Source organism: Xyrauchen texanus, chromosome 4 (assembly GCF_025860055.1).
Source record: "Xyrauchen texanus isolate HMW12.3.18 chromosome 4, RBS_HiC_50CHRs, whole genome shotgun sequence".
NCBI lineage: Eukaryota > Metazoa > Chordata > Actinopteri > Cypriniformes > Catostomidae > Xyrauchen > Xyrauchen texanus.
In genome coordinates this window covers 54,993,801-55,020,952 of record NC_068279.1, presented here as the reverse complement: position 1 = coordinate 55,020,952, position 27,152 = coordinate 54,993,801, and the positions used below count along the sequence as shown (strand labels likewise).

At 41.7% G+C, this 27,152-nt stretch overlaps 1 protein-coding gene across 2 annotated transcripts in view; it reads left to right on the top strand.

Annotated features, from left to right (window-relative positions):
• Nucleotides 1-26,708, top strand: part of LOC127637470 (BMP/retinoic acid-inducible neural-specific protein 1-like) — a 190,324-nt gene extending 163,616 nt beyond the window's left edge. For both annotated transcript variants that reach the window (XM_052118562.1, XM_052118570.1), the window contains exons 6-8: nucleotides 3,174-3,410; nucleotides 13,175-13,397; nucleotides 25,305-26,708. In XM_052118562.1, coding sequence (XP_051974522.1) covers nucleotides 3,174-3,410; nucleotides 13,175-13,397; nucleotides 25,305-26,445 — 1,601 coding nt within the window. In that variant the 3' untranslated portion in view covers nucleotides 26,446-26,708. The remainder of the gene's footprint in view (nucleotides 1-3,173; nucleotides 3,411-13,174; nucleotides 13,398-25,304) is intronic.
• The last annotated feature ends 444 nt before the right edge of the window (nucleotides 26,709-27,152 follow it).

Below are 27,152 nucleotides of genomic sequence, written 5' to 3'. Positions count from 1 at the left end.
CAGTAAAAAAGACTACAGAATTAAATTAGTTTGCTGTCCTCCGCGTTTCAACAGCGTTTTTCCCACTACCGTGAAACCGGAACAAGCACATTTACTGTCACAAGAGCTGCAATATCCTCTGGTCAGAGGGGCCATTGGACATGTTCCGCTTCTAGAGAGAGAGTCAGGGTACTACAGCAGATACTTCCTGGTTCCCAAGAAGGATGGGGGATTGCGTCCGATTTTAGATCTTCGAGGCTTGAACCACTGAGTCAAGGCACTCAAGTTCAAGATTCTAACTGTCAAGACGATCATGTCACAAATTCAACATCGCAATTTGTTTGTTACGACCAATCTCCTGGACGCATAATTTCATATAGAAATACTGCCACAACACAGGAAGTTCCTGAGGTTTGCTTTCGGGGGCGAAGCTTATCAATATCGGTTTCTTCCATTCGGCCTACCCTTATCACCTTGCACATACATAAAGTATATGGATGCAGCACTGACTCCATTGTGGCTCCAGGGTATCTGCATTTGTAATTATTAAATTAAACAGACTAGCACGGCAAATTTTCCTTTGAGCCCAGGGCAAGCTCCTGTCATTCAGAGCAGTATATATCCCTGGATGCCTCAATGTGGGAGCGGATTTACTGTCCAGACAGAATGGAAACTCCACCCCAAGGTAGTGAAACAAATCTGGATAAGATTTTACGAAGCAGAGGTAGACCTCTTCGCCTCCCAGCAGACAGTGCAATGTCCCATCTACTTCTCTCTGAGTCCCCCAGCCCCCTTTGGCGGGGGGTGCCCCTCTGCAGCATGTTTGTAATGCGGCAGGCTGGTCCTATCTGCACACTCATCAAATCATTCATAAGATTTTATAGTTTGGATGTTCATGCCACTCCGGTCTCTCACATCCTTGAGTAAACATCACAAGCTCATGTCTGAGACATTTTTGTGTTCTTGTGAGCACAAACTTCACAACCGTAAGGGTTCCAGGCACCCACAGTGCGGCAGTGTGGGTATTCTGATTCCCAAAGCGCTGATTCAAGCGCAGCATTAAGTGTAGCTTTGACAGGGTACGTATCAGGTTACTTAGCTGTAAACCTTGTTCCCTGAAAAAGCGGAACGAGATGCTGCACTTCATTGCCGCACTGAGGATGTCCCAGGACTGCTCTTCAGACAAATATGTAGTACAACATATACAATAGTGCAACATAACAGTGCAGTACAACAGTAAACTGCCTGGAATATGTAGGGTGCTACTGGTTGTTTAGATCAAATGTACTATCAGAAATGATTAATAATTAATAATTATTAATTATTAATTACTAATTAAATTAAATAATATAATGTATTCAATTATTCTTTGACAAGAGAAAAATTATAGTAAGTGACTGATCGAGTCTCATAAAAATCTACCCTGAAGGTTGAGTATTTTGATTTAATAATCAAAATAAACAAAAAGGGAAGAAACTAGTCAAATTATTACATACAAAACCAACAGTAATCTGATTACAGTTGGCTTCTAATGACAACAAAATAACAATACATTGAAGTAATAGGGGAGTTCATGACATGGCAGAGGCTGGCTTCAACACAATATTCAAACAAACAACTAGGAGTACTTATTATAATATAACAAGATTTATTATAATCAAACACCAATGAACACCGGCAATACTATATGAATATAACACAAACATAACATGGAAGTCCTAACTAAATAGTGGAGTATTGTTAGTGTATGGATGTATGTACTGTATGTGGATGTGTGTCTAGATTCGTTAACAAAGGATACAAAATGGCGGATTAAACTCCACATGGAGAACTATTTTCAAAATGGCGAACTGAATTCAAAATGGAAACTAGTTTAAAAATGGAGGATTATATCATAAAGGGCGGAGCCAATTATTATTTGAATGTAGAGGGAAAGAAAGATGGCTAGATCAGGTGACTGAGCTAATGCCACATGGGGTGAAATGAGCAGGCACAAATGAACTGACGAAACAGGCGGGAGAATTTGAAAACACCAGCCTGAGTCGGAAATAAAGATGGAGAGAAATGCAGCCAATTGTCAACGTTGATAGAAAACGAGGGAGAAGGGAAGCTTGTCGCCTTTCCATTATTCTAAATAAAGTCACTGTTGTCTTGCAGTGAAAATGAATGAACCAGTTGTAATACGTATTCGACTAGACTGGAACAAAGCTAAATTAATCTTAGTCTGGTTTCTTTGTCCAGAAGGAGGGAAACTCCTTCGTATGTCTCTTTCAAACTGCTGGCTTAGAAGCTGGGCACAGAGAGACCAAAATGAAATCTGTCCGCTAGTTTTGTTGATAAGATGACGTCATCGGTCATAGGCCGTTTTTTGACCAATGGTGTTTGAGATTGGGTCCATGGGCGGGACTTCTGTCTAATTACTATGGTGTTCTTGGTGATTTTTTTGGCTGTTTTTTTTGCATGTTTCTATGTGGTTGCTGATTTAGATGTTTATAATATTAGTTTTTGTGTGTTATGTGTTTGCTAGAGTTCTGGATAGTTAGTTAGTCATTGCTAGGTGGTTGCTATTGTGTTTTCTAAGTGGTTGCTTAGATGTTGCTATTCTGGGTGGTCTTTAGGGTGTTGCTAGGTGGTTACTAGGGTGTTTTGCATGGTTGCTTACTGGCCCAAATCCAAAGAGCCTACCACTTTATGTTATTCTGTCATTCAGAAACATACACACACACACACACACACACACTGGAGGATATGATGACAGCACTGCTAAATAAGCCGAAGCCGATCAAGACAGAATACATCAATCACTCCTCCGTTTTATTCCATTATGTAAAGTCCTGGACTACAGAGGGGACAGTTCAAAGTCAAGTGGACCCCTGGCTAAACTTTTACAACAAACTCGCTGTTCAATGACATTATGATACACTGTCAACTTTGCATTTTGACCTAAATTACTGCAGCAAATCTGTAAATGGCCTACAGTATTTAAAGCCCCTACATGGGTCCATATCAGATAAATGACAGCAAACACACAAACAAATAATGCTTGTATCCAGAGCTCCTGATACATGGTTTAATGTGAAATAAAGAAAGTTGTATCATCAGCTTTCTTCAGCAATTTCTACCTGTTGATGTGAAATGAATTATGTCTTTGGGTCTTTGTAAGGAATTTAACATCAACTCTTTCCCATTCACAGGTTTGCAGGTAATTTTTCCAGAGTACCTGCAGGAGAAGTTTGTCCAGTCTGCGCTCAGCTACATTATGTGTAACGGCGAGGGTGAATACGTGTGCCGCAGCAGTCAGTGCATCTGTCAGTGTGCTGACGAGTTTCCACAATGCAACTGTCCAACGACTGACCTACAGATAATGGAGAATATGCTCATCGGGATGGCAGAGACTTGGGAAGCATCATACAATGATTTTGAGAGTTCAGGTAACTCACAGAGGCCTCCTTAGCTTGTCCTGTTGAATTATAGGTTGGTTATAAAGAAATAGTTCACCCAAATTTTTGCTTACTCTCATGTAGTTCCAAACCTATATGGCTTCCTATCTTCTGTGGAATGCAAAAGATGTTTAGCAGAATGTTCTATAAGATCTTTTCACATCAATGAATGCATACAGTGAGCAGGCTCTGTAAAGCTTAAAAAAAAGCTAAATAAAGTAGCAAATAACTTGTGCCCAACAAAGGAAAAGTAGTAAACATAACTCAGAAAAAATACTTGTCAGGTTGATTTAGTCAGATTGAATAAAATTACTGAATTGAATAAAACCAGTTTATTTAGATGTTACCACATGAAGCATGTTTTTAGGTTACCTCACAAAATAGTTTTTTTCTTTTACAGTATTTAGTCCTTGTAAAGCAGTTCAATGGAAAGGAGGAGGTGAGAACCGGCTTGGCAATATAAATAATATTTGAATGATGAACTTAAACAAAAGACACAAAAACACACACACATGACGGACATGTCCGTAAACGATCTCTCTCCCGCACCATCCTCCGTAGTCGGCCTTTATCCTTCTTGGAGGCTTGATTTTCCTGATAAGGGACCGGGTGTGTAGAATCACGACCCGGCCCCACCCTCCACAGTCCCGAATTAGTGAGTGTTCCTAGTATACTGTATGTGTTAGGAATTCCTTGTCTTGTTTCACTGTTGCCCTCTGTCTGCCATTTTTGTCACCTTTGCATTCCATAGTTTTCACTTTTGTCCCTTGTTTAGCTCCACTGTCTCACTTGTCATTGTTCAGAACTACACTTCCCAGAATCCACCTGCCATCATCACTGCCATTTTGTTCATTGTTTTCACCTGTGTCTCATTCTGTCATCACTCACGGTGTATTTAAGCCCTGCTTTTTGTTCACTCCTTGTCGTTCGTTGAATGTTGTTGTTAGCCTGGTATGTGTTCCCTGCCCGTGTTTTCTAGTTTTATGTTTTATTTCCCCATTGAGGGTTTTTCCTTTGTTCCCGTGTTTTGTGTTTTGCCTGTTTGTTTATTTAATAAAGTTGAACTGCGATTGGATCCGCATCTCCTCGTCTGCTTCGCTGCCTCCATTCGTAACAATATGCCTAGATTGTATTTTTACAGTTTATAGTCCTAGGCTTCTGAAGACATACGTAGCTATGTGTGAGGAACATCCAAAAAATGATTATTCACTGAAAATCTTCCCCTTCACCCAGGCAGGGTGATGTATCGTAATACAAATTTACTTGAATAGTTTTCAACCTTTTAATGAAATGCAATATTTATTTTGATATTCACAGTATGTATTTGCTCTGCAATAACTAAAAGAACTTTTTTTTTCATTATTTCAACCGAACATTGTCATTGTAGACAAGTAGATTCGAAATTTTGAATGCAAGAGGTGAAATGCTGTAAAAATCTAGTTAAAGGTATGTTTTTCAAAGAAATCTATATTTTTAAGTGCAAATCAGTGACACCAATAAAACTCATACCCGTGAGACAAGGAATGGTCCTGAAACTAGTCTAAATAAGACATATTCTTTAGGAAACTTAATGGCTCGTCAACATTATCACAACGGTTGCAAGAAACCCATCAAGAATATCATTAAGAGTTGTGAATATTTGATACATCACCTCTGCAGCTCCCAAACCTCATTCACACTGAATTAGTTCAGTCTGTTGTCATATATGATGACAGTTTGTCCACGCCACACATCATGATGACTAATGAGTGTAGTGCAATGACAGCAAGTATTAGTTCAGGTGTTGTAATCCCATCCACTGATCGATTCCCACAACACACTCACTGCTGCTCACTTCCATGGCCACACTAATTGGGCTAAATGACGTTTGAAGTTATCTGCATTGATTTTGCTTGAATTAAACAGCAGATGTCTGTTTGCCTGTTCAATAACGGAGCTGCTCTGGTCTCTGACCACACAGAATCTATTATTGTTTTATGCTAAAAACTTAATGCGATATTAATATTGTGTGGAATAGTTTACAAAAAGGTTCGATCATGAACTAACAATTAACAGTTATTTAAAGTATTCATTGATATTTATTAATACAATTGTTCATTGCTAATGTATGTAAGTTCATACTGCATGAAACTGCATGTTTTATTTCAAAAATGTATTAGCAGATGTTCAAATTGTTGGTTCTTATGTTTTATCTAATGTAGCTAGCTAATGTGAAAAAAATACAATCTTATTGTAGTCTTACCGAAATAGTCATTAACATAAAAGATGATTTTTCGAAAGCACCATGGGCAGTTGACCCTGAACAACATAAGCTTTAAATGTAATTAATCAGCAGATATAATGCAGAGTCTGTTGTCATTTTACTCAAGCCACCTTACATTGAAACTCTGCATAAAGCTTGGAAGCTAACTTCTTTCTTTGAGCCAATCTGCAATAAAGCACTCATAAATTATTCATCAGCCCACAATGTCTTCTGCAGGAGAGGGGCTTCTCACGCTTTATTGTTACAGTCAATTTCATCTCACCGCCAGGACTCAAATCACACGCCATGGGCGAAAGCTCCACTCGCTTCCCACTCCCATAAGATGCATTGTGGGAAAGTTTGCAGGTTTATGAATGAACTTAATATTCTTACATACTATTTATCTTATATCAGACTTTCCACTGTGTTATTGTGTTGCATTCTGAACAAAATGGATAATGCCTTTAAAACTGAAATACAGTTCATGAATTTTAAGGTAGCATAATTGTAATATACTGTAAGGAATGGGATGCTCTCACACTAGCACTTTTGGTGCGCACCCGGGTTCGAATGATGTCAAAGTTCCGTTCATTTGAAAGATGTGTACACTGCTAATAAAAATGCTATTGTGCCAAATCGTGGAATTGAACAGCTTGTGATAACCTAAATTCTGCTTCTTTGCAGGCTCCCGGTGGCAATTATTATTGTATAATCTCCTTTAGAGAGCAGCTCATATTTTTCACAACTCTTGCAATGCATCCGCGGGCTCGTGGGAAACAAACGCTGACATTTATCACATCATTGTACATTTAATTCATCCGTGGCAGACAAATAAATGTTGTTTTGTGCATGTAAAGTTTTGGTGGTAAACCCAAAGAGATTAATACTGTAACAACACTCGGATTTGGTCCAAGCAATCAGATCAAATGTGAAAGCATGCTTAGAATTAAAGGGAATGTAATTCAATATTTTTTCATATTGTTAATAAAACCCACAAACATGTTATTATAAACTCAACAATTTACATGTCATTTTTATTTTTAATAAATTAACTTGGCAATTATTAACAATACAAAAACTGAATGGCAGTTTAATAAAATCCTATTTCTGTCATTTAAGTTCAACATTCAATTCAAATGCAACAGCCCGTAGAGATTGGCCAATTCAAATTCAGCATCCTGTGACCAATTTAATTTCAAAACATGTGGGGTGTGGCCAATTCAAATATCACATCATGTGGTGGGGTGTGGTCAATTTAATTAAAATGTAACATTCCATGGGGTGTGGCCAGTTAAATTCAAATGTAATATTCCATGGGGTGTGGCCAATTTAAATTTAGCATCCTGAATTCAGCACAATATCATGTGTGGTGTGGTAAATTCAGTTCTAATTCAACATACTGTGGGGTGTGGTCAATTGAATTTAAATTAAATTAAACATCATGTGGGGTGTGGTCAATTCAGTTCAACATACTGCAGGGCAAATAAATACATCAAATGCAATAAATCAAACTCTATGCATCCTATGGGTCAATTCAATTTAAATTCAACATCCTGTGTGATGTGGCCAATTTAGTTCAATTTCCAATTTATGAATCGAAAGAGAGCCAGTTGTTTTACTCTGAAATCAACCCAACCCTGTATTTGCAAGCGTGTGTATTTACCTGCATGATGAATTGTCTATCTTTACAGTGGTGGAGATGCCATATAATGCAGCTCACGCACTAACAGACATTTTTCACTCCACTCTTCAAATATTTCTGAACAAAAAACTCCTAGAGTACAAATAGGTTACTCCCCAAGGTGAATGCTCAATATCCACCTTATGAACATGCTGGCTTATATATTATTAACTGGTAATAAAAGGTCCAAATAAAACCAGACAGTGCAATATATTTATATAGAGCACAGGAGACTCACATTGAGTGCTTGAACCTGAAGGTCGCTGCTATACTCCTCTTGACCGGCCTGTCAAGATTTTCTCTTAAAGATACAATAATAGTATATAAATGTTAAAGCCTTCCAAGTTTATTGCCAATAAGTGCCCAAATCATTACGTAAGTCCTCCTTTTGAAGTGTGACTGAAGATGTTCAGATATAAACTGTTAGCTGGATTTGGCATGAGCTGTCAGGCGTGTGTATATTTCTAGTCATAACACCATGGAAAACACCAACGCCTAGGGAGTTTGAGTAAAAAAGCTTCACCGGCCGTGATGAAATCATGCCCTATATTCTTAAGAAAAGAAACAGACTTTTCTGTGCATGTTTTCACTATTCTTTCTAGCTATTGACATAATTTTTATAGAACAATTTCTGCAACACTTCAATAAACACAATCAATCTACAGACAGTCGAGTGTCATTGCATTGAGGCCCAGGGCGGTTTCTGCATTCATATGTGAAACTGTGTCATTTTAATAGCATATCAAATACATAAAAGGAAACACGCAGGTAGAGTTGTTAAACACTGTAAGCTCATGTTTACATTGTTATATTGACATATTCAATATGAATGTGCTGCAGACCATTTTATGGACCGTCAAGCAACCTGGATTACACTCAGAAAGACAGTATTCTTGTATGTGCCTCAGGCTGTTCATCGTCAAAACGTGTAAATGCAAGTTTATTTGTATCAGCACTCATGTGATTTTAATATTACATCACAAATGTGCAAATATGGTTCCCCTTCTGTCACTCACTCGATGTAGTGTCGATTGTAGTGACACTAGGGGCTACTTTCGGAGACCGGCTCACCTTATGGCCAGTCTGATGTTCCTTTCGCAGCCCCCGAAGTGGGTGAGAGTTTCGTAGCTACATCGGAGAGCATCTGAGCTAGCGCCTACGTGTGTGCCAGCCCAGACGGAGGCCGACGGCGAGCTGTCTGCTATGCTTACCCGGGCCACCGCGAGTGTCGGGCTGGGGCTCCAGCACTCAGCCCTCGCGGCTAGATGATAGGTTCCTGGGTTTGGGGCGCCACTCACACCTGGAGGCTGAACCTTCCTAGGCCATGCCTGTTCCCCTCATGGGATCTCTCCGTTGTCCTTCGGGAAGCCCCGTTTGAGGCGCTAGATTCAGTCGAACTAAAGGCCCTCTCCTTGAAGACAGCCCTCCTGATCGCGCTCACTTCCAGCAAGAGGGTTGTGGACCTGCAAACGCTCTCTGTCAGCGACACTTGCCTGGAGTTCGGTCTGGCAGACTCTCACATCATCCCGAGACCCCAACCAGGCTACATGCTCCAGGTTTCTATGACCCCATTCAGGAATCAGGTTGTGAACCTGCAAGCGCTGCCCTAGGGGGAGGCAGACCCAGCCTTAGTGTTGCTGTGTCCGGTGCGTGCTTTGCCCACCTATTTGGATCGCACGCAGAGATTTAGACACTCTGAGCAGCTCTTTGTCTGCTATGGTGGACAGCAGAAAGGGAATACTGTCTCCAAACAGTGGCTTGCCCACTGGATCGTGGACGCCATTGCGTTGGCCTACCAGATCAAGGCCGTACCCGCCCCCTTGTATGTTCGAGCACACTCTACAAGGAGTGTGGCATCCTCGTGGGCACTGGCCAATGGCACCTCTCTAGCAGACATCTGCAGAGCGGCGGGCTGGGCAACACCCATTACCTTCGTGAGATATTACAATCTCCGGGTTGAGCCGGTTTCATCCCGTCTTTTGACAGGTCCGAACACATGAATTCGGTAATACGGTGACAACAGCTGGCCGGGTGTATCGCTTGCACATAGTGCCTTTCCCCTCCCTTGAGATGAAGACGTGCACTCTACTCCCCCAGTCGAGTTCACAAGTCATGGACCCTGGGTGTCGTACCTCCCTAGCTCACTGGCTCCGAACTCAGCAGAGGAGTTTCACAGCCAGACTCACCACAGTCCCACTGAAAGGGCCAGGACCTTACTCTCAGCTCCTCAGCTCAAAATCTGTCTGAACAGACACACGCTTCCCTCCTTTTATACCCAGTATGTCCGGGGGAGGGTCATGTAAATTCTGTTCGGCAATTCTCATAGGCCTTTTCTCAAAGATAAGAGGTAACCGAGGCTCTCAAGAGCGACCCCCTAGTGTCACTACATCAACACAACGTCTCATTCCCTCCATCAGGGAACGGTGGTTATAACAGTAACCGAGACATTCGACATTGTGTCGATTGTAGTGACACTAGGGGCTTCTTTTGGGAGCCACAGTTACCTCTGATTTTGAGAAAAGGCCAATTAGAAATTGGCGAACAGAATTTGCATGTCCCTCCCCCAGACATACGGGCATTAAAGGAGGAAATCATGCATCTGTTAGTTAGATTCTTTCTTCAGAGCGAGCTGTTGTGTGATCAGCGAGCTGAACTAACTATTTTTCACTCACCTCTACAAGAAGCATTGCTGTTGGATTATATGGCGCATTTCCAGCGGCTTTCTCTTCTCTGCACGCTAGTGCAGTCTACCCCCCGGGCCCTTCGACAGTGCTTCCTAAAAGAGCATATTCCTCTAAAAGAGTACACATTGGCATTGGACGTATTTTTAAAGACGCGTCTTTATAAAAAAAGCCTTTCTGCCTCTGTGTTGTTCCTGGTTGCGGCAGATATCTCTCCGCCTCTGATGGTCATAGGCATTGCCTCGTGTGTCTGGGTCATGATCACACCGAGGCAGCGTTTGGCCTGTCCGAGTTCTCCTTCGGACCTCCCCAGGTGGATGATTACATCGACGCTGCATTGAAGAGCCTTCGGGTCTGCCCGCCCAGTCTGAGGCTAATGCACAGATGTCCGACATGCCTCGCTATGAGTGTGGGGCTGGACTGGAACCCTTTGTCCTCCCCTCAACCCTCACGGCTAGATCAAGGCCTGTAGGACGACGTCGTCCCTGACGGATAAATCCTACAAAGCCTCCGGACAGGCCGCCTCTTCCTTGCATGCTATGGCCCTCCTACAAGTTCACCAGGCCAAAGTACTGAAAGATCTGCACTTGGGTAATCCTGGTCCTGATGTGCTGCAGGAACTGGTGAACAGACAACTCCATCCCCCTGTAGAGGGCTGGGCGGAGAATCTTGCTTTTTATTATTGTCTTTTTCCGCACCCTCTTCGGGCTTCGCACCCTCTTTTTATCTTCAATAAAAGAGCATTTTCCTCATTCCTTGGGTCACCTAGCCGGCCCATGCTGTTCTCATGTCAGCCCGTCACCGAATACTTACAGTCACGCCACCATGGACACAGACCCACGACTGCGACTGCATCACGCACAGAAACCTGGCCGGCCGGTTCTGATAAGTCTAGAGGACGTCTTCATAGGACCAACCCGCCCCCCAGCCGGGTAAGCGGAGCAAGGTAAGTGCTTTGAGTCTTCCCTCAGCACACATGTCTCAGGACGCAACTTTACCTCCCGACACAACACTACCTGCTCCCCACCGCTGCAAAGCCCCACCGAGGGGGGATGTGATCGTCCCCCTTAGTGCCCCTCGCGCGGAACTCGGCTACGTGATTCCGTTTGCCAGGTGCCAGCCCCGTTTCAGTTGTGTCCGTTTCACTTCGGTGCGCGGCAATAATGACAACACCCTGCAGCCAGAAATCACAACCCTTCTAAGCAAGGAAACTATAGAGCCTGTCCCTCCAGCCAAGATGAAGGAGGGCTTTCTACAGCCTTTACTTCATTGTACCCAAAAAAGAAGGTGGGTTGCAGCCAATCTTGGACCTGCAAGGTCTCAACCGGGCCTTACACAAACTCCCATTCAAGAAGCTCATGCAGAAACATATTTTAACATACATCTGGCATCAAATAAGGGAAGTGGGCATCCGCATACTCAACTACCTTTATGTTATGAAAATTATGGGGCATTGGGGAAGGTTACGTGCAGTCTGATGCACCTGCTCCTTGGCACGCAACAGCTTGCTTTGCACCTGCATCAGCAGTTCACGTAACACAGTTCAGTGTCGTGGCATTATTGAATTGGACCCCAATCGACACAATATTGAGTGATTGACAGATGGGGAATGTCTAGGTTACTATTGTAACCCCCGTTCCCTGATGAAGGGAAGGAGACGTTGTGTCCCCCTTGCCACGACACTGTACCAAACTGCAGTAACTGCCGAAACTTATTCTCGGCACCTCAAAATAAAACCTAACAGATGCAAGATTCCCTCCTTTTATACCAGTACGTCCAGGGGAGGGACATGCAAATTCTGTTCACCAATTTGTCATTGGCCTTTTCACAAAATCAGAGGTAACCGTGGCTCCCGAAAGAAGCCGCTAGTGTCACTACAATCGATACAACGTCTTGTTCCCATCAGGGAACGGGGGTTACAATAGTAACCTAGAAGTTTTTGAACATAAAAGTAACTTGTTATTCAGATCAGTGCATGTTATTCAAATGGAAAAAACTTTGTATTTACAGGGCCCTATTTTAAGCCTTCTAGCACTAAGTGCAGTGCTATGCCATAAGTCATGAGCGCAAAGTCAGTTGGCATGGCCATGAAGTTTTGGTATTTTCGTGCAAGCATGTGCTAAATCTAGGTACAAAAGCGTTTTGCGTGCAGCGTGCAAATGGGCCGGATCAAGTGCAATTTAATTAGGAAGTTCTTCTCTGGTTATTGCAGCATCTGCGTCCTATTATATAGTCCATTCTCTCAAGCACCAGAGATTATAAACAAAAACAGCACATTCATAGTTAAGTTGGTATTGTAAATGGAATGTATCCAATTAATTAGAAGAATATGGACACACTCCTTTTATATGCATAGAAAATGTGATTCATCCCAGGATTATAAATATCTTCACACAATGACCTACTTCTCAGGAAAATATCAAATTGCGCTTTGTGGCTCTTCATTTACTAACAATACACCCACCAATGCCCAATTGCACTAGCATGAAAATTGCACTTAGCAAACTTGCCGCAAATTCTCCACTGATCATTTTCACATGCAAATATTGCTTTGCGGCAAAAGTACGTCAAATTGGCCATTGTTGGCAAACGTTTGCTGCAGATTCACCACTATCAGTGAAGAGCTGCAAATATCTGGCAAACATTTGCGCCAAATGTAGCGCTCTCACGAAAATTGGATAAGATGTAGCGCACGGTTGTTGAGTGTAGTGCTGCACTTTGAAGACTCAATTGTAAATTAGAAAAATTAGAGCCCATAATCTTTCATTCAAATGTATTAACTTGCTTAGACTCTGAAAACACTAAAATGTTTAAAATGACACACTGAAAGTTGTTTTACTGAATGCACCTTTAACCAATGGTGTTGGAGTTCTTTAATAAGATACATTTTTTCAAGTAACGAGCAACGTAACATGATATAAATATGTAATAAATGAATTTACTGACATACAATTGAAAACTTCTCCTCTCCCATTGTTGGGACAAACAGGAGTATATTTAGGGTGTAAAAACAATATAAGATTTGTTGTTGTTGCAGTATGTGTGAGCATGATGGGTAAGCTAGTTCTCTACAGTAAGTCATGCTTAATAATTAAGTACAGAAGGTATATTCAACATGATATCAACGTTAACCTCTCTCTCCCTCTCTCAGATGAGTTTAAGTCATTTCTCAAGCGTCTGCCTGCGACTCATTTCCTGCCGGTGAGCAGTGTTCATCTGCTGTGGGGCAGCGACTGGGATCTTCAGAACCGCTATCGGCTCCTGCATAGTTCACTGGAGGTCCAGAGACTAAAGATCCAGCGTATGGCCCGCAAACTCTTCGGCCTGAGCATTCGGTGTCACCACAACCCTAACCATCAGACGCCCAGAGAGAGGTGAGCAACATGTTACATTACATTAGAAATCAGCAGGAAAATATGATCATAGCCTAGGGACTGTTCTCAATCCAGCTGAACATTCATTACAGACTTTTTTTTTTTCATGGAATTGGTTCCAATAGTATTTTAGAGAAGTGTAAAGAGATTAAAACCTTGATCCAAACCAGCTTGTATTACTATGTTTGATTTGAAACAACCCACATATCTGTTTCCATGGTAGCAGTAACTTCTCTGATCGGTGGATATCTCTTAAGGATTATGGGTAGTGCAGTTTGACTGGAAATGCAGCAATTAAACAGAATTCGGCTGCACAGTTAATCAGATGATTTACATTTCCTTTAGGGATACGCCAGTCATGTCTAAACTTTCTGTTTATTTATTTATTTTTCTTTGTAACAATGATATCAGAGGCACGTCTGTTGTGCTCATGAATGCAATGATGAATCAGTGTTTAGATAAGTCCAGACACATCTGACTTTTTGGGTGACATTTTTTGTGGTACAAAACCTAAGTATTGCAGAATGGATGTAAACTAGAGACTCTGATGTACTTATCCTCTTGTTTAGCCTTCCACTTCTCGTTCTGTACTTGTTAGATCAATTGCCCAAATCAGACAGTTGTCCTTTGTCTTTGAAGACTGTAGTGCACACCTTTGTATGAAATCTTCAGTTTGTTTGGGCAATTTCAAGCATTGTATAGCCTTCATTCCTTAAAACAATTATTGACTGATGAGTTTCTAGGGAAAGTTGTTACTTTTTTGCCATTTTTGACCTAATATTGACCTTAAGACATGCCAGTCTATCGCATACAGTGACAACTCAAGAACAAACACAATGTTAAGCTTCATTTAATGAACCAAATATCTTTCAACTGTGTTTGATATAATGGCAAGTGATTTTCTAGTACCAAACGAGCAGTTTAGCATGATTACTTGAGAATAAGGTTTTGGAGTGATGGCTGCTGTCTAGATTTGATCAAAATTACTTTTTTCAAATAGTGATGGTGCTGTTTTACACCAGAAATGTCCTGACTATACTTTGTGATCAGTGGAATGCCACTTTGTTGAATTAAAGTACCAATTTCCTACTGAAACAGCTAAATCTGTATACATATATATATATATATATATGCTGTATATACACATACACTGATCAGCCACAACATAAAACCACCTGCCTAATATTGTGTAGGTCCCCCCATGCCACCAAAACAGATCTGACCCATCAAGGCATGGACGGTTGGCTGTGGCTCAGTTGGTAGAGCAGGTCGGCTACTAATTGCAGGGTTGGTGGTTTGAATCCTGGCCCACACGACTCCACATGCCGAAGTGTCCTTGGGCAAGACACTGAACCCCAAGTTGCTCCCAATGGCAGGCTAGCTTACATACCTTACATAGCAGCTCTGCTGCCATTGGTGTATGAATGTGTGTGTGTATGGGTGAATGAGACGCAGTGTAAAGCGCTTTGAATACCGTTAAGGCTTAAAAAGGTGCTATATAAGTGCAGACCATTTACTCCACAAGACCTCGATACAACAACAATACTCGAAAATGGACAATGGCCAAAATGAAGGCTAAATACTTGGGACTTGGTAGAACACTTAATATATATATACTAGTATATATATATATATATATATATATATATATATATATATTATACACTGTATATGGGTCATTCCTGGGATTCTGTATTATTTCAGTCTACACACACATATGGTAGAATACTTCTGCAATTTAACCTTATACTGGTTACAAATTACCCAACTAAAACACAACTGTAATTGCTTTTTTCCAATCCCGAAGCAACCAGCGGTGTGAGTTGTAGGCGAGACAGTCTTTTAATCCAGCCAACGGAAGATAGGGAGAATGTTAAGAAAATATGACACTCATTATTTTTGCATAAAGTAGTGCAGAAATTACACACTTCATTAGGAAACTTGACTGAACAGACAGATTATATGCATTCTCAGAAAGAGTGCATAACCTTATGCAAATAAATGAAAAATAAACTCTACAAATTCTATAAATATAATAGTTTTTTGGGCTGAGGAATCTGAAAGCACCAACTGTCACTAATGTGGAAGTGCCTTTGACAAGTTCTGAACTGAAACGTTATCAAAGCCGAACAGAGCCCAGTCACAGCTCTATAGGGCACATTGCAGTGACGACTGATGGCAATGGCACAGAGAAAACAGAGTGTGAGACAGAATGAAATGACTGTTTTGATTCCAGGTGAGCACAGGACTCTTATCTGTTCACTGTACTGCACCAAACAGAAATGGTCCTCTGATTTTGAGGGCTAATCATATATGCTGGACTTCAAAGTAGTGTTGTTCTGTCTCGAGAGAGAGAGAGGGAGAGAGAGAGAGAGAGAGAGAGAGAGAGAGAGAGAGAGAGAGAGAAAGTGGATTTCTGTTTGTGTGTAAGACAATATTCATACTTCAAATTCAAAGTGGCTAGTTTAGCTAACTGATAACAGTGCATCAAATGAGTATCCAATTTGAATAAACTCAGCAGCAGGGTACAAATTCTTCATGGTAAACAATCTCAGGGGGAAGAGACAGCTTGAGCGCACTTCCCATGATTATGCAGCTCATCCTGAAACACGCGGTCCCGTTGAACAAACTTGGTGGCAGTAACAAACCTCAGCATTCAAGGCAGTGATAGTTTCCTTCAAATGTCTGTGCCATTATATTGGTAGCTAGCTACATACATGCCAACACTTTAAATGCTCAGCAAGATTATCTTCAAACTGTTGCTCTGTCAGGACAATAGTCAATGTTGGGAGTGACTAAATTAACAAAACAATTTCAGTAGCGCGACAAATCAGCTTTTATCACAATAGTGTTGCTTTCCAGTAATGAGCTACATCTTCCAGTGAGTAGTGCTGTAACATTGTATTGTGAATGCATCAGTGAGAGCAAGGTAGTAATAAACCATCTCCTTATATTTACCATTGGGAACTCGCATCGGTTCTTTCGGATGGTTCATGTAAAGGAACTGGTTCACTTAAATGAGCCACTGATTCACTTGAGCACTGAGCAGCTTTAAAGAGACTTCATTTTGAAGCAAACTATTTTGGCAATTGCAGTTGTTTATCACTATATGGAGTGATAATGTAGTTTATCACTATGTGGTGTGGAGTGGTGGTGGCGGTAGTGGTTTAAAGCACATATCTGTTAATCAGAAGGTCACTGGTTCAAGCCCCACAGCCACCACCAATGTGTCGTTGGCAAGTCACTTAACTCCAGGTTGCTCCGGGGGGATTGTCCCTGTAATACGTGCACTGTAAGTCGCTTTGGATAAAAGCGTCTGCCAAATGCATAAATGTAATATAAATGTATATCTCCATTCAGTTAAATAAAATTCTGTGTTTTGTAGTTTAAGTATTTATGAAATATAAATTTAATATAAATCCCATTGAATATCATTTTAAAGTTTCATGCTGACTTTAAGTCCCTCTTCTACCGAACAAACTTCTCAACAGTGTTCAGAACAAACTTTTAGATGCAAGAAAACTGAAACTTACTAATCATGCAAACCATTTTTAACCGTAGGCTGAGAAAGGTTGTTTTTGTTTTTACAGTGATTATACCAAATATATTTATATATAATATGTATATTTATGTATATTAACATATATATTTATGTTTGGAATAATGTACAGATTTTGCTGTTTTGGAAGGAAATCAGTACTTTAATACACCAAAGTGGCATTCAACTGATCACAAAGTATAGTCAGGACATTACTGATGTAAAAAAAAAACAGCACCATCACTATTTGAAAAAAGTCATTTTTGATCAAATCTAGACAGCAGCCATCACTCCAACACCTTATCCTTGAGCAATCATGCTAAATTGATCATTAGCTACTAGAAAATCACTTGCCATTATATCAAACACAGTTGAAAGATATTTGGTTCATTAAATGAAGCTTAACACTGTCTTTGTGTTTGTTTTTGAGTTGCCACAGTATGCAATAGACTGGCTTGTCTTAAGGTCAATATTAGGTGAAAAATGGCAAAAAACAAACAGCTTTCTCTAGAAACTCATCAGTCAATCATTGTTTTGAGGAATGAAGGCTATACAATGCTTGAAATTAACAAAAAACTGAAAATTTCATAAAAAGGTGTTAGTATGAACCTTTTGCGATCTGCTTTCAATCTTGCTTACTTCCGAGAGTTAAGCGCCCACTCTTCCATCGTGGGGTTCTCGTATGGATTTGGCCGAGTAGCGAGAGACGGGTCCTTCTCTATCGCTCGCTCTCTCCCCAGATCCAGCTGGTCCTTCTCGTGGTCTTGAAGCGCGCTCCGGCGCCTCTTTGGTTCATAAGGGAGGGTGCCGAATCTCTTAAGTCTGCGGACTTTGAGCTACCCACCTCTGAGGGTTCCTCGCACGATAATAAAGCAGCTGAGGAATTGCTTGAGGTGGTTACTCGGGCGGTTGCCAGACTACAGATAGACTGGCCACGTGAACAAGAGACCCCCAAACGCTCCAAGCTGGATGACAGATTTCTGTCTGGTGGCCAAAGGAAGAGAACGCTACATCAGTCCCTTCCTTTCTTTGATGACCTCCATGACGAGCTTTATCGTTCATGGAGGAAACCTTATACTTCCCGTGTCTTCGTGCCTTCAACCGGAAGTGTCAAAATTGATACCCATCTCAGAGAACCTGGCAGCGTGGAAGCTACTGCCGGGTATTTATATGTGAGTCCTGAGAACAGTAGGAAAAGCTACAGAATTCAATTTGTTCGCCGTCCACCGTGTTTCAGCGGCGTGGTTCCCACTACCGCGAAACTTGAACAAGCATGTCTACTGTGGGAAGAACTGCAAAATCTCTTGGTCAAAGGGGCCACAGAACATGTTCCCCTTCCAGAGAGAGAGTCAGGTTACTACAGCAGATAATTCCTGGTTCCCAAGAAGGATGGGGGTTTGTGTCCAATTTTAGAATCGCTCAGTCAAGGTGTTCAAGTTCTAGATGCTAACCGTCAAGACGGTCATGTCTCAATTCCAACATCACGATTGGTTGGTCACGATCGATCTCATGGATGCATACTTCCATATAGAAATTCTGCCACAACACAGGAAATTCCTGAGGTTTGCTTTCGGGGGCGAAGTTTTTCAATATCGCGTTCTTCCATTTGGCCTAGCCTTATCACCCCGTACATTCACGAAGTGCATGGATGCAGAACTGGCTCCTTTGCGACTCCGGGCATACTAGCACAGTCACAAGTACTGGCATTACAACACAGGGATATCATCTTAGCTCATCTGGTTTCTCTGGGTTTGAGGCTCAATATCAAGAAAAGCATCCTCTCTCCCACTCAGAAAACTACCTATCTGGGGATCGTATGGAATTCGATCATGATGCAGCCACAATTGTCTCCCACTCGAATCGAGTCGATTCAGAACACCCTGAGCAAAATCAGGCTAGGCCAAGATTGCACTGTTTGTCAGTATCAACGAATACTAGGTCTCATGGCATCTGCGTCTTCGGTGATCACTTTGGGCCTTTTACACATGAGGCCGTTTCAGTTGTGGCTCAAAGCCAGGGGATTTCATCCAAGGGCCAGTCCCCTAAGGCTGATTAGGGTTACGCGCCACGTGCTACATATCCTTTCTATGTGGTTCAGACCCCGGTTCCTCACTTAGGTTCCCACTCTAGGTGCGTCTTGCCGTCGCAAGCTGCTAACAACAGACGCCTCCCTGACGGGTTGGGGAGCAGTCTTAAGTGGTCGTCCAGCTCAGGGGGAATGGGAGGGTTGTCAGCTCGATTGGCACATCAACTGTCTTGAGTTGGCTATAATTCTGGCCCTGAAGTACTTCCTCCTGAGAGGCTGCCACTCTTGGTGGACAACACAGTAGTAGTCGCTTACATAAACCATCAAGGAGGTCTACGGTCACGCCAGCTGAACAGTATGGCACAGCAGATTCTCCTTTGGGCCCAGGGCAAGCTCCTGTCAATCAGAGCAGTTTATAACCCTAGATGCCTGCATGTACTTCTCTCTGAGTCACCCAGCCCCCCCGGGTCTGGACTCGATGGCACATACATGGCCCAGATCCCGCATGTATCCGTTTCCTCCGGTTTCACTGCTCCCGGCAGTCGTGGCCAGAGTTCGCCAGCAAGGGTCCTGCCTCTTACTAATAGCGCCATGTTGGCCAAAAAGGTTATGGTTCTCAGAGTTAATGTCTCTCCTCGACGGCTCACCTTGAGCGATTCCAGACAGGAGGGACCTTCTGTCTCAGGTGCAGGGGACAATATTTCATCCCCGGCCCGAGTTGTGGAACATTTATGTTTGGACCCTGAAGGGTACCAACTGAGGGACACTGGGCTTTCACCTGAAGTTATCGAGACCATTCTAAGTGCTAGGTCTCCCTCTACTAGAAGAAGCTATGCCAATAAATGGGATGTCTTTGAAAGATGGTGCAGTGCATATAATGCAGATCCAGTTAACTGCCAGATTGTTTCAGTTCTGGACTTTCTGCAGGAAAAATTATCAGCAGGCACATGCCCAGCTTTGATTGACCGGATGCCATTGGGGAAACATCCTCTGCTCGCTTGCTTCGTTCATGGAGCCATGCAAATAAGACCTCCTGCTAAGACCAGGGTCCCTTCATGGGACTTAGGAATAGTCCTTGAGGGTCTGGTTGAGACCCCCTTTGAACCTCTATAGTTAGCGTCTAATAAACTTCTGACTCTCAAGATGGTTAGATCTACTTAAATTTTGCCCCAGGAATAGCTAAAGCAATATTGCACCCTCATCCTGACTACCTGCCTATGGTTCCTTTCTCGGCCGTACATCCGGTCACACTTGAAGCCTTCTGTTCCCTGCAGTTTACAACGCCGGATCAGGAAAGATTTCACAGACTGTGTCCAGTCCTTGCCCTTCAGGCTTATGTCCACCGCACTAGCCAGTGGCTTAAGTCAGGGCAACTATTTGTTTGTCATGGGCCCCTAACAATGGGGTGGCCGCCACCAATCAGACAATGTCTCATTGGGTGAGGGATGCTAATGCCCTGGCCTATGAGGTGCGTGGTCAAGCTTCGCCAGTAGGGATCAGGGCTCACTCTACCAGAGTGGTCGCCTCCTCTAAAGCCTTGGCTAGAGGTGTCCCTCTGCAGCATGTTTGTAATGCGGCAGGCTAGAGTCAACATCACAAGCTCATGTCTGAGACCACTCACGCTCTTGTGAGCACAACTACACAACCGTAAGGGGTACAGACATCCGCAGTGCGGCGGCGTGGGTATTCTCATTCCCAAAGCGCTAAATCAGTGCAGCATCAAAGTGTGCGCTTCATTGCAGCACTGAGGATGCCCCAGGACTGCTCTTCAGACAAATAACCTGATGATGCACCTGTGGCGCATCTATTTATAGCCCCTGTACTGCCACGTCCTGATGATATCACCGGCGGAGGCTATAAATTCTAGTCAATTTCATTGACGTGTTGCACAGATATTTACAGCTGGTCACTCTTAAAGACGATCCCAAAGTGCTAAATCAGTGCATCATCTCGTTACGCTTTTTCAGGGAACAAGGGTTACAGTTAAGTAACCAGAGATGTTTCATGTACAACAGTAAAGAGAATACTCAGGGGTGCAGGCCTTATAGGAAAAATTACAAAGAATAAGCCACTTTTAAAACAGAAAAACATAAAGAAAAGAAGAACAGAAGTTCTGAAAAACAAAATCTAATTGTAATAGTAAGTTTTCATGTTATTAATGCCCTGACTATACATTGTGATCAGTTGAATGCCACTTTGGTGAATAAAAGTACCAATTTCTGTCCATAAAAGCAAAATCTGTACATTATTCTAAACTTTTGGCTGCCAATGTATGTGTGTGTATATATATATATATATATATATATATATATATATATATATATATATATATATATATATATATAAATAAATGAATTTTAAGGTAGTAGTAGTAGTAGTATTAAGACAGTGTTGCCTCGTGATTACAGTATAAATGTAGTGAACGCACCAACAGTGTTACAGAATAAAAACGTGTGTGTCATTTTTTTACTGTTGTGTGTGGCTGTAACAATTGTTCTAAAACCTCAGATTCTTTTAACTCTAAGGATTCATAAACATTTGTACATCTCTAAAGTTTTTGAAATGTAAAATTGTTTACATTTAACATACTGTCAACATGTTGATACTGAACGTTTTGCTGTCCATACAGATGTACAAATATGTATGAGTGACAGAACACCGCTGTATGTAGCAAAAAACTGTGAATATTAATGAGATCACGTTGTCATATCAGTTGATTTACAATGACTTCAAATGTAGCTCATACAATCAAATTTAAATCTAGAATTATCCATTTATTACCTGACTTTCTAAGCTTGTGAGTTCAGATGGCTCCTATATAATGGCATGTGTCCGAGCTGTTGTTGTCTCACTGTGCTGACAGGCAGCCTGTCGCTCCTGTCTCTGTTGACCTGCTCTCTGGCCTCAAGGTCCTAATGAAGAAAGATGGCTGCTCACTTGAGAATGAGTTTCCTGCTGACGCTGAGCAGCCGGCCGTTGCTCATTATTAGCAGCAAACTGCCTCCATCTGCCCCACAGACTTCCCAGGTAGAAGCTGAGAAACGCCATTCTGCTGTCTGTTTGATGGCACAGCAATTATCAAGAGGAATAAAACTTAATTTGGTTCAAACTTTGGTAACTCGTGATTAGTGCTGCCTTCAGTTCAGAAGTCTTAATTACAATGTGCACAAGTAATTTTGGTTCATAAATATCTCATTTTCACTAAGAAATGCTAATACAAAATAATGACATAATTATGAGTTAAAGATGTGCATCAGGTGTGCGGTTGATGCTTTATCTGTGTATATTATCATTGTTGTGCTGCCTGTTGACTATTAAAGTGGCAAAATTAGATTTTTCTGGCAAGCTTGATTGCTATTCTTCATCAATAGTACATTAAATGGATCGAAACTAAACTTGGCTAGTCATCAATTGCAACCACACTTACAATAAATTATGATCAATCACAATGAGTATGTTTACATGCCGATAATGCTTAATAACCCATGTAAGGTTATGTAAACACCTTAAGATGAGTTGTTTTATCAGTGTAAGGTCACAAATGGTTAAAGCAACAAAAAAAAAACATTAAAAAAAAATTGGAATGGGATTTTTGCCCATTAATCTAATTTCGCTTTAAATTTCGAAATTGCCTCAATTCATAATTCACAAAGAAGACAGTAGTATGCACATTTTAAGTCACCACACCTGATCACGTTATGATATCAAAACACTTTTACTCTAAAACTTAATTTGAAAAAGTACACATTTTAATGCTTGTAACAGACCCACCTACTTTTACACTTATTCTAATAAGATTAGCTTGTGCTGTAGCTCATCTGATACAGTGTTGGACTTTTTACTCGAAAGACCAGTCAAGCACGCAAGCTGACACATGAGATGAAAGTGTTATAGAAGTGACACAAGATAACGTGGTTGCTTCAGAAAATTAGCTTTCGGTTAAAGTTTTAGGTTAGGGAGGCACATTTTAATCTAAACCTCCATCTAACATTCACCTTAAAATCCCTGACTGATTACGACACCATTTCACTCGCTTTTGGCGCCCCCCCGATGGACATTGACTGGGAAACTGCAGCGAAACGTGTAATGAAGCACTTAATTCCATTATTAGATATGTGTATTCTTACGTATGTATTCTCTGTTAACAATTAGCGTTTCTTAAATTACTTTTTGACATAATAAACTACGGGTGCAATTCAATCCATTTGCATCAAAACCACCCATTATTTTGCACATGTTGGAGGTACACCTGATGGCAAACATGCTAAAATTGCCAAAACATGCTATTTTGTGAATCTGAAAGACCCAATCCTCAGTAGACTACCTTAGTCATACTACTTTGACATATGCGCAAGCTTTAAATTTTATACATGCAAACCTTCAGTAAATCCGGGTTCCCCAATGATTCTTTAATTAATAACACCTCCAACTAAGAAAGTTGGGTCTAAATAAAAATCCAATGTTTCCCACTTTTAATTTCAACATTGTGGTGTTGCTCTCATGTGCTTATCTCGTGACCTGAAGGCAGCATATGTTTCCCCTTATAGATTTCTGCTGTTTCTGTTTTAAGGTCAGAACTGCCATATATATAAATTAATTGTTAAACGCTCCCTCTCATCTGTTCTTGGTGCAATAGTGCCAACGCACAAGCTCCGTAGAACCTGGCAGAGATACAAGAGCTCGGCTTAACCTTGTCTTTGCTCAATTATTGGCCTTTTGCAAATGGTGCAGTTCTTCCTTTAGGAAGTGCCTCAGAATCAGCTGATGTTTATTCCTGGTTGGGGGGAAGAGCAAGTTTTACATGAAAAATATGTCTCTAAAGCTGTTTCTTACTGGAAACTTCTAAGATTAGGTAACTGTAAAAATGTCTGTCAAAAATTATTCTGTAAGAGTTTTCACATTTGGTTCAATTGCTTTGTCTAAACCCAAGTTTAAACCCTTACTTTTTGGAGCCACTCTACATATTCAAAGTTTTTGGTGTAAATATAGTAACGTCTGATAAATAGCTCTGATCAGACTACCTTAAAGAGCACAATCGCCTCTGCTGCAGTGACAGATAGATTCACACTTCAGAGACCTCTGTGCCATTTGACTAAAGGATGCATCGCTGAAGCCAGTGTGGTATTTAATCGAACTGAACGATGCAATTAAATGAGTAACCAAACCATGCCATCCATCTCTGCTTATGCAAAGCCCCAAAATTACAGTAACTGGCCTATCTGATGGCTCGATCTAATTATAAATGTCTGCCATTAGCAATGAGCTCTGCCTGCTAAAGCTGTGATGTTGTAAATATAAAAAAGGCTTGCGGCAGTTTTAATTTCATAAAATAAATGTACCAAATGCAAAGTCTTGTGGATGGCTCATTCTACAGTCTGTTCTCTCTCTATCCCGCCATTTTCCATTAGAAGACAAGTTGAGTAATGAACGTCATGCAGTCTGTTCACTCGAGCTGTGATGCGCCATTACAAACATGACAATGTGCAAACAATCAGCATCCGTTTGCCGTCATCTCCATCTCATTCCCCACGGCAAACTGCAGTCAGCAAAGCAAATACTAATGCAAAATAAAGCCAGCAAGCCACTCTGAAATCTATATTGGGAAAGCAGTTATAGAATATAACTTATTGAAGCCTTGTGTTTCACATCTCATAAGGCTTGCTTATTGCAAATATATATAAAAAAAAATACAATATGCCACAAGCTAGTTAACTGTATTTGGCTTCAAATTGAATGGGGCCAATCGTAAGCTATTTATTAGTCAAGTAATCTGGACTGTATTGAAAGTCAATTCCCCTTTAGGAAATGTAGTGACCAGATAAAAAGCTTACTAAAAGCAGTTTGATATGCACGATACTTCTTTATTGCCAGCAAAATTGTCACGATTATATCATGAATATTTTATAGATCACCCAGCCCTATGCCTGGCTAATATGGTTTAACACAAAATTGTAATATCTTTCTGAAAGATTTTCCATTGGCACAGTCTGAGAGCTTCTTGGTTGTTCACTGTCTGTGCTCGCTTTCTGGGTTCATTAACATGTCATCATAACCTTTAGTACTTTGTCTTCCAGAAATCAAAATGCGAGCACTCAGTCCCCCGTCATGCAGTTGAGAAACTGCAAAGCCTTTCAGAATGACAAGGCAAAATGCCTGCGGGAAGAGAGAAGATGAGCTGTGCAGGGGGAAAATTTGACAGAATACATTATCCGTTTTAGTGATTAGACTGTAACAAACGTCAGAAAGCTGAGGCAGTAGCTCTGTGCTTTTGGACTTAACGCTGCATTATTAATGGATTATTCTACCTACCTGCCTGACTCTATTGTTATCTGTCTGTTTGCAGATCGGTGCTCCAGTGGCTTAACCGGGTGCAGTCGTTCCTTTACTGCAACGAGAACGGTTTCTGGGGCACCTTCCTGGAGAGTCAACGCACCTGCGTGTGCCACACTGGGGCTACCCTATGCCAGCGGCCGATCCCTTGTGTGATCGGCGGAAACAACAGTTGTGCCATGTGCAGCCTGGCCAACATTTCCCAGTGTGGCTCCTGCAACAAGGGCTACAAGCTGTACCGTGGCCGCTGCGAGCCACAGAATGTGGACTCAGAGCGCAGCGAGCAGTTCATCAGCTTCGAGACGGACCTGGACTTCCAGGACCTGGAGCTCAAGTACCTGCTGCAGAAGATGGACTCACGGCTGCACATCCACACCACCTTCATCAGCAACGAGGTCCGTCTGGAGACCTTCTTCGACCCCCGGTGGCGCAAGCGGATGTCTCTGACACTCAAGAGTAACAAGAACCGCATGGACTACCTTCACATGATGGTGGGCTTGTCCATGAAGATCTGCCAGATGCGCAACAGCAGCGTGGACCCCATGTTCTTCGTGTACGTGAACCCGTTCAGTGGGAGTCACTCCGAGGGCTGGAGCATGCCGTTCGGCGAGCACGGATACCCGCGTTGGGAGAAAGTGCGCCTCCAGAACTCGCAGTGCTTTAACTGGACCTTGTTGTTGGGGAACCGCTGGAAGACCTTCTTCGAGACGGTGCACATCTACCTGCGAAGCCGCGCCAAGGTGCCCACAGGCCTGCGGAATGATTCAGGCCAGGGCCCGGTGGACTTGTCCGACCCCAATAAGAGGCAAATCTACATTAAGATCTCTGACATACAAGTGTTCGGATACAGCTTGCGATTCAATGCCGATTTATTGAGGAGTGCCGTGCAGCAGGTAAATCAGTCGTACACGCAGGGTACCCAATTCTACTCGTCCTCATCCATCATGCTCTTGCTGTTGGACATCCGCGAGAGAATTAACCGTCTGGCCCCTCCGGTGGCCCCAGGGAAACCCCAACTGGATCTGTTTTCCTGTATGCTGAAACATCGGCTCAAGCTGAATAATAGTGAGATGATTCGAGTGAATCACGCCTTGGACATGTACAACACAGAAATCTTGAAACAATCAGACAACCTGACTACCAAACTTTGCTGAAAAATACAGTTTGAGAAAAGAAAAGTTCTATCAAATAAACAGTTTGAAGAGAAAGTCTTTTTATTTTCCTCTTTTGATTTAGAACCTTTTTGTTTGCTTTTTGATGTAATATTAACAACTTTGTAAGTGTAATTGTTGAACAGAAACTAAAAGTACAGATAAATCATTTTAGTTCACTAAAGATGATAAATGAAAAAAAAATAACTGTATCATATTTGTCAAAGCATGTCTGTCATTTCCTAAAAGAAAATTACAAGATCAGACCCCCCATTAAATTCAACATCCCGTGACACAGAGGCCTTGATTTTACTTTGAGGGATCAAAGGTACATTTTAAACTGCCATTCTTTACTGGTTAACATGTTTTTAAAGACATAACAAAAATGATATTAAGGCAGAACCAAAATCTGTAACCTGAATAGACCGAATTGACCCAAAATTGATTTAGTCCACAACCACAGATCTGAAACCTCCATTTCCAGTTTTCCAAGTCTTTTCTGAAGTATGCAGTTATAAAGAGTGTTTTCAAAAGTCTCTGTTTTCGATAGAGGAAAACACTGGTCTATCGAAAATGGATTAATTGGATATAGCATTACTCACCTTCTTGTCATTTCAAAACCACATGACTTTCTTGTGCGGAACACAAAAGTATACGATTTAAAGTCATACGATAGCTTTGTGCGAGGAAAGGAGCACAGTTTATCTCAT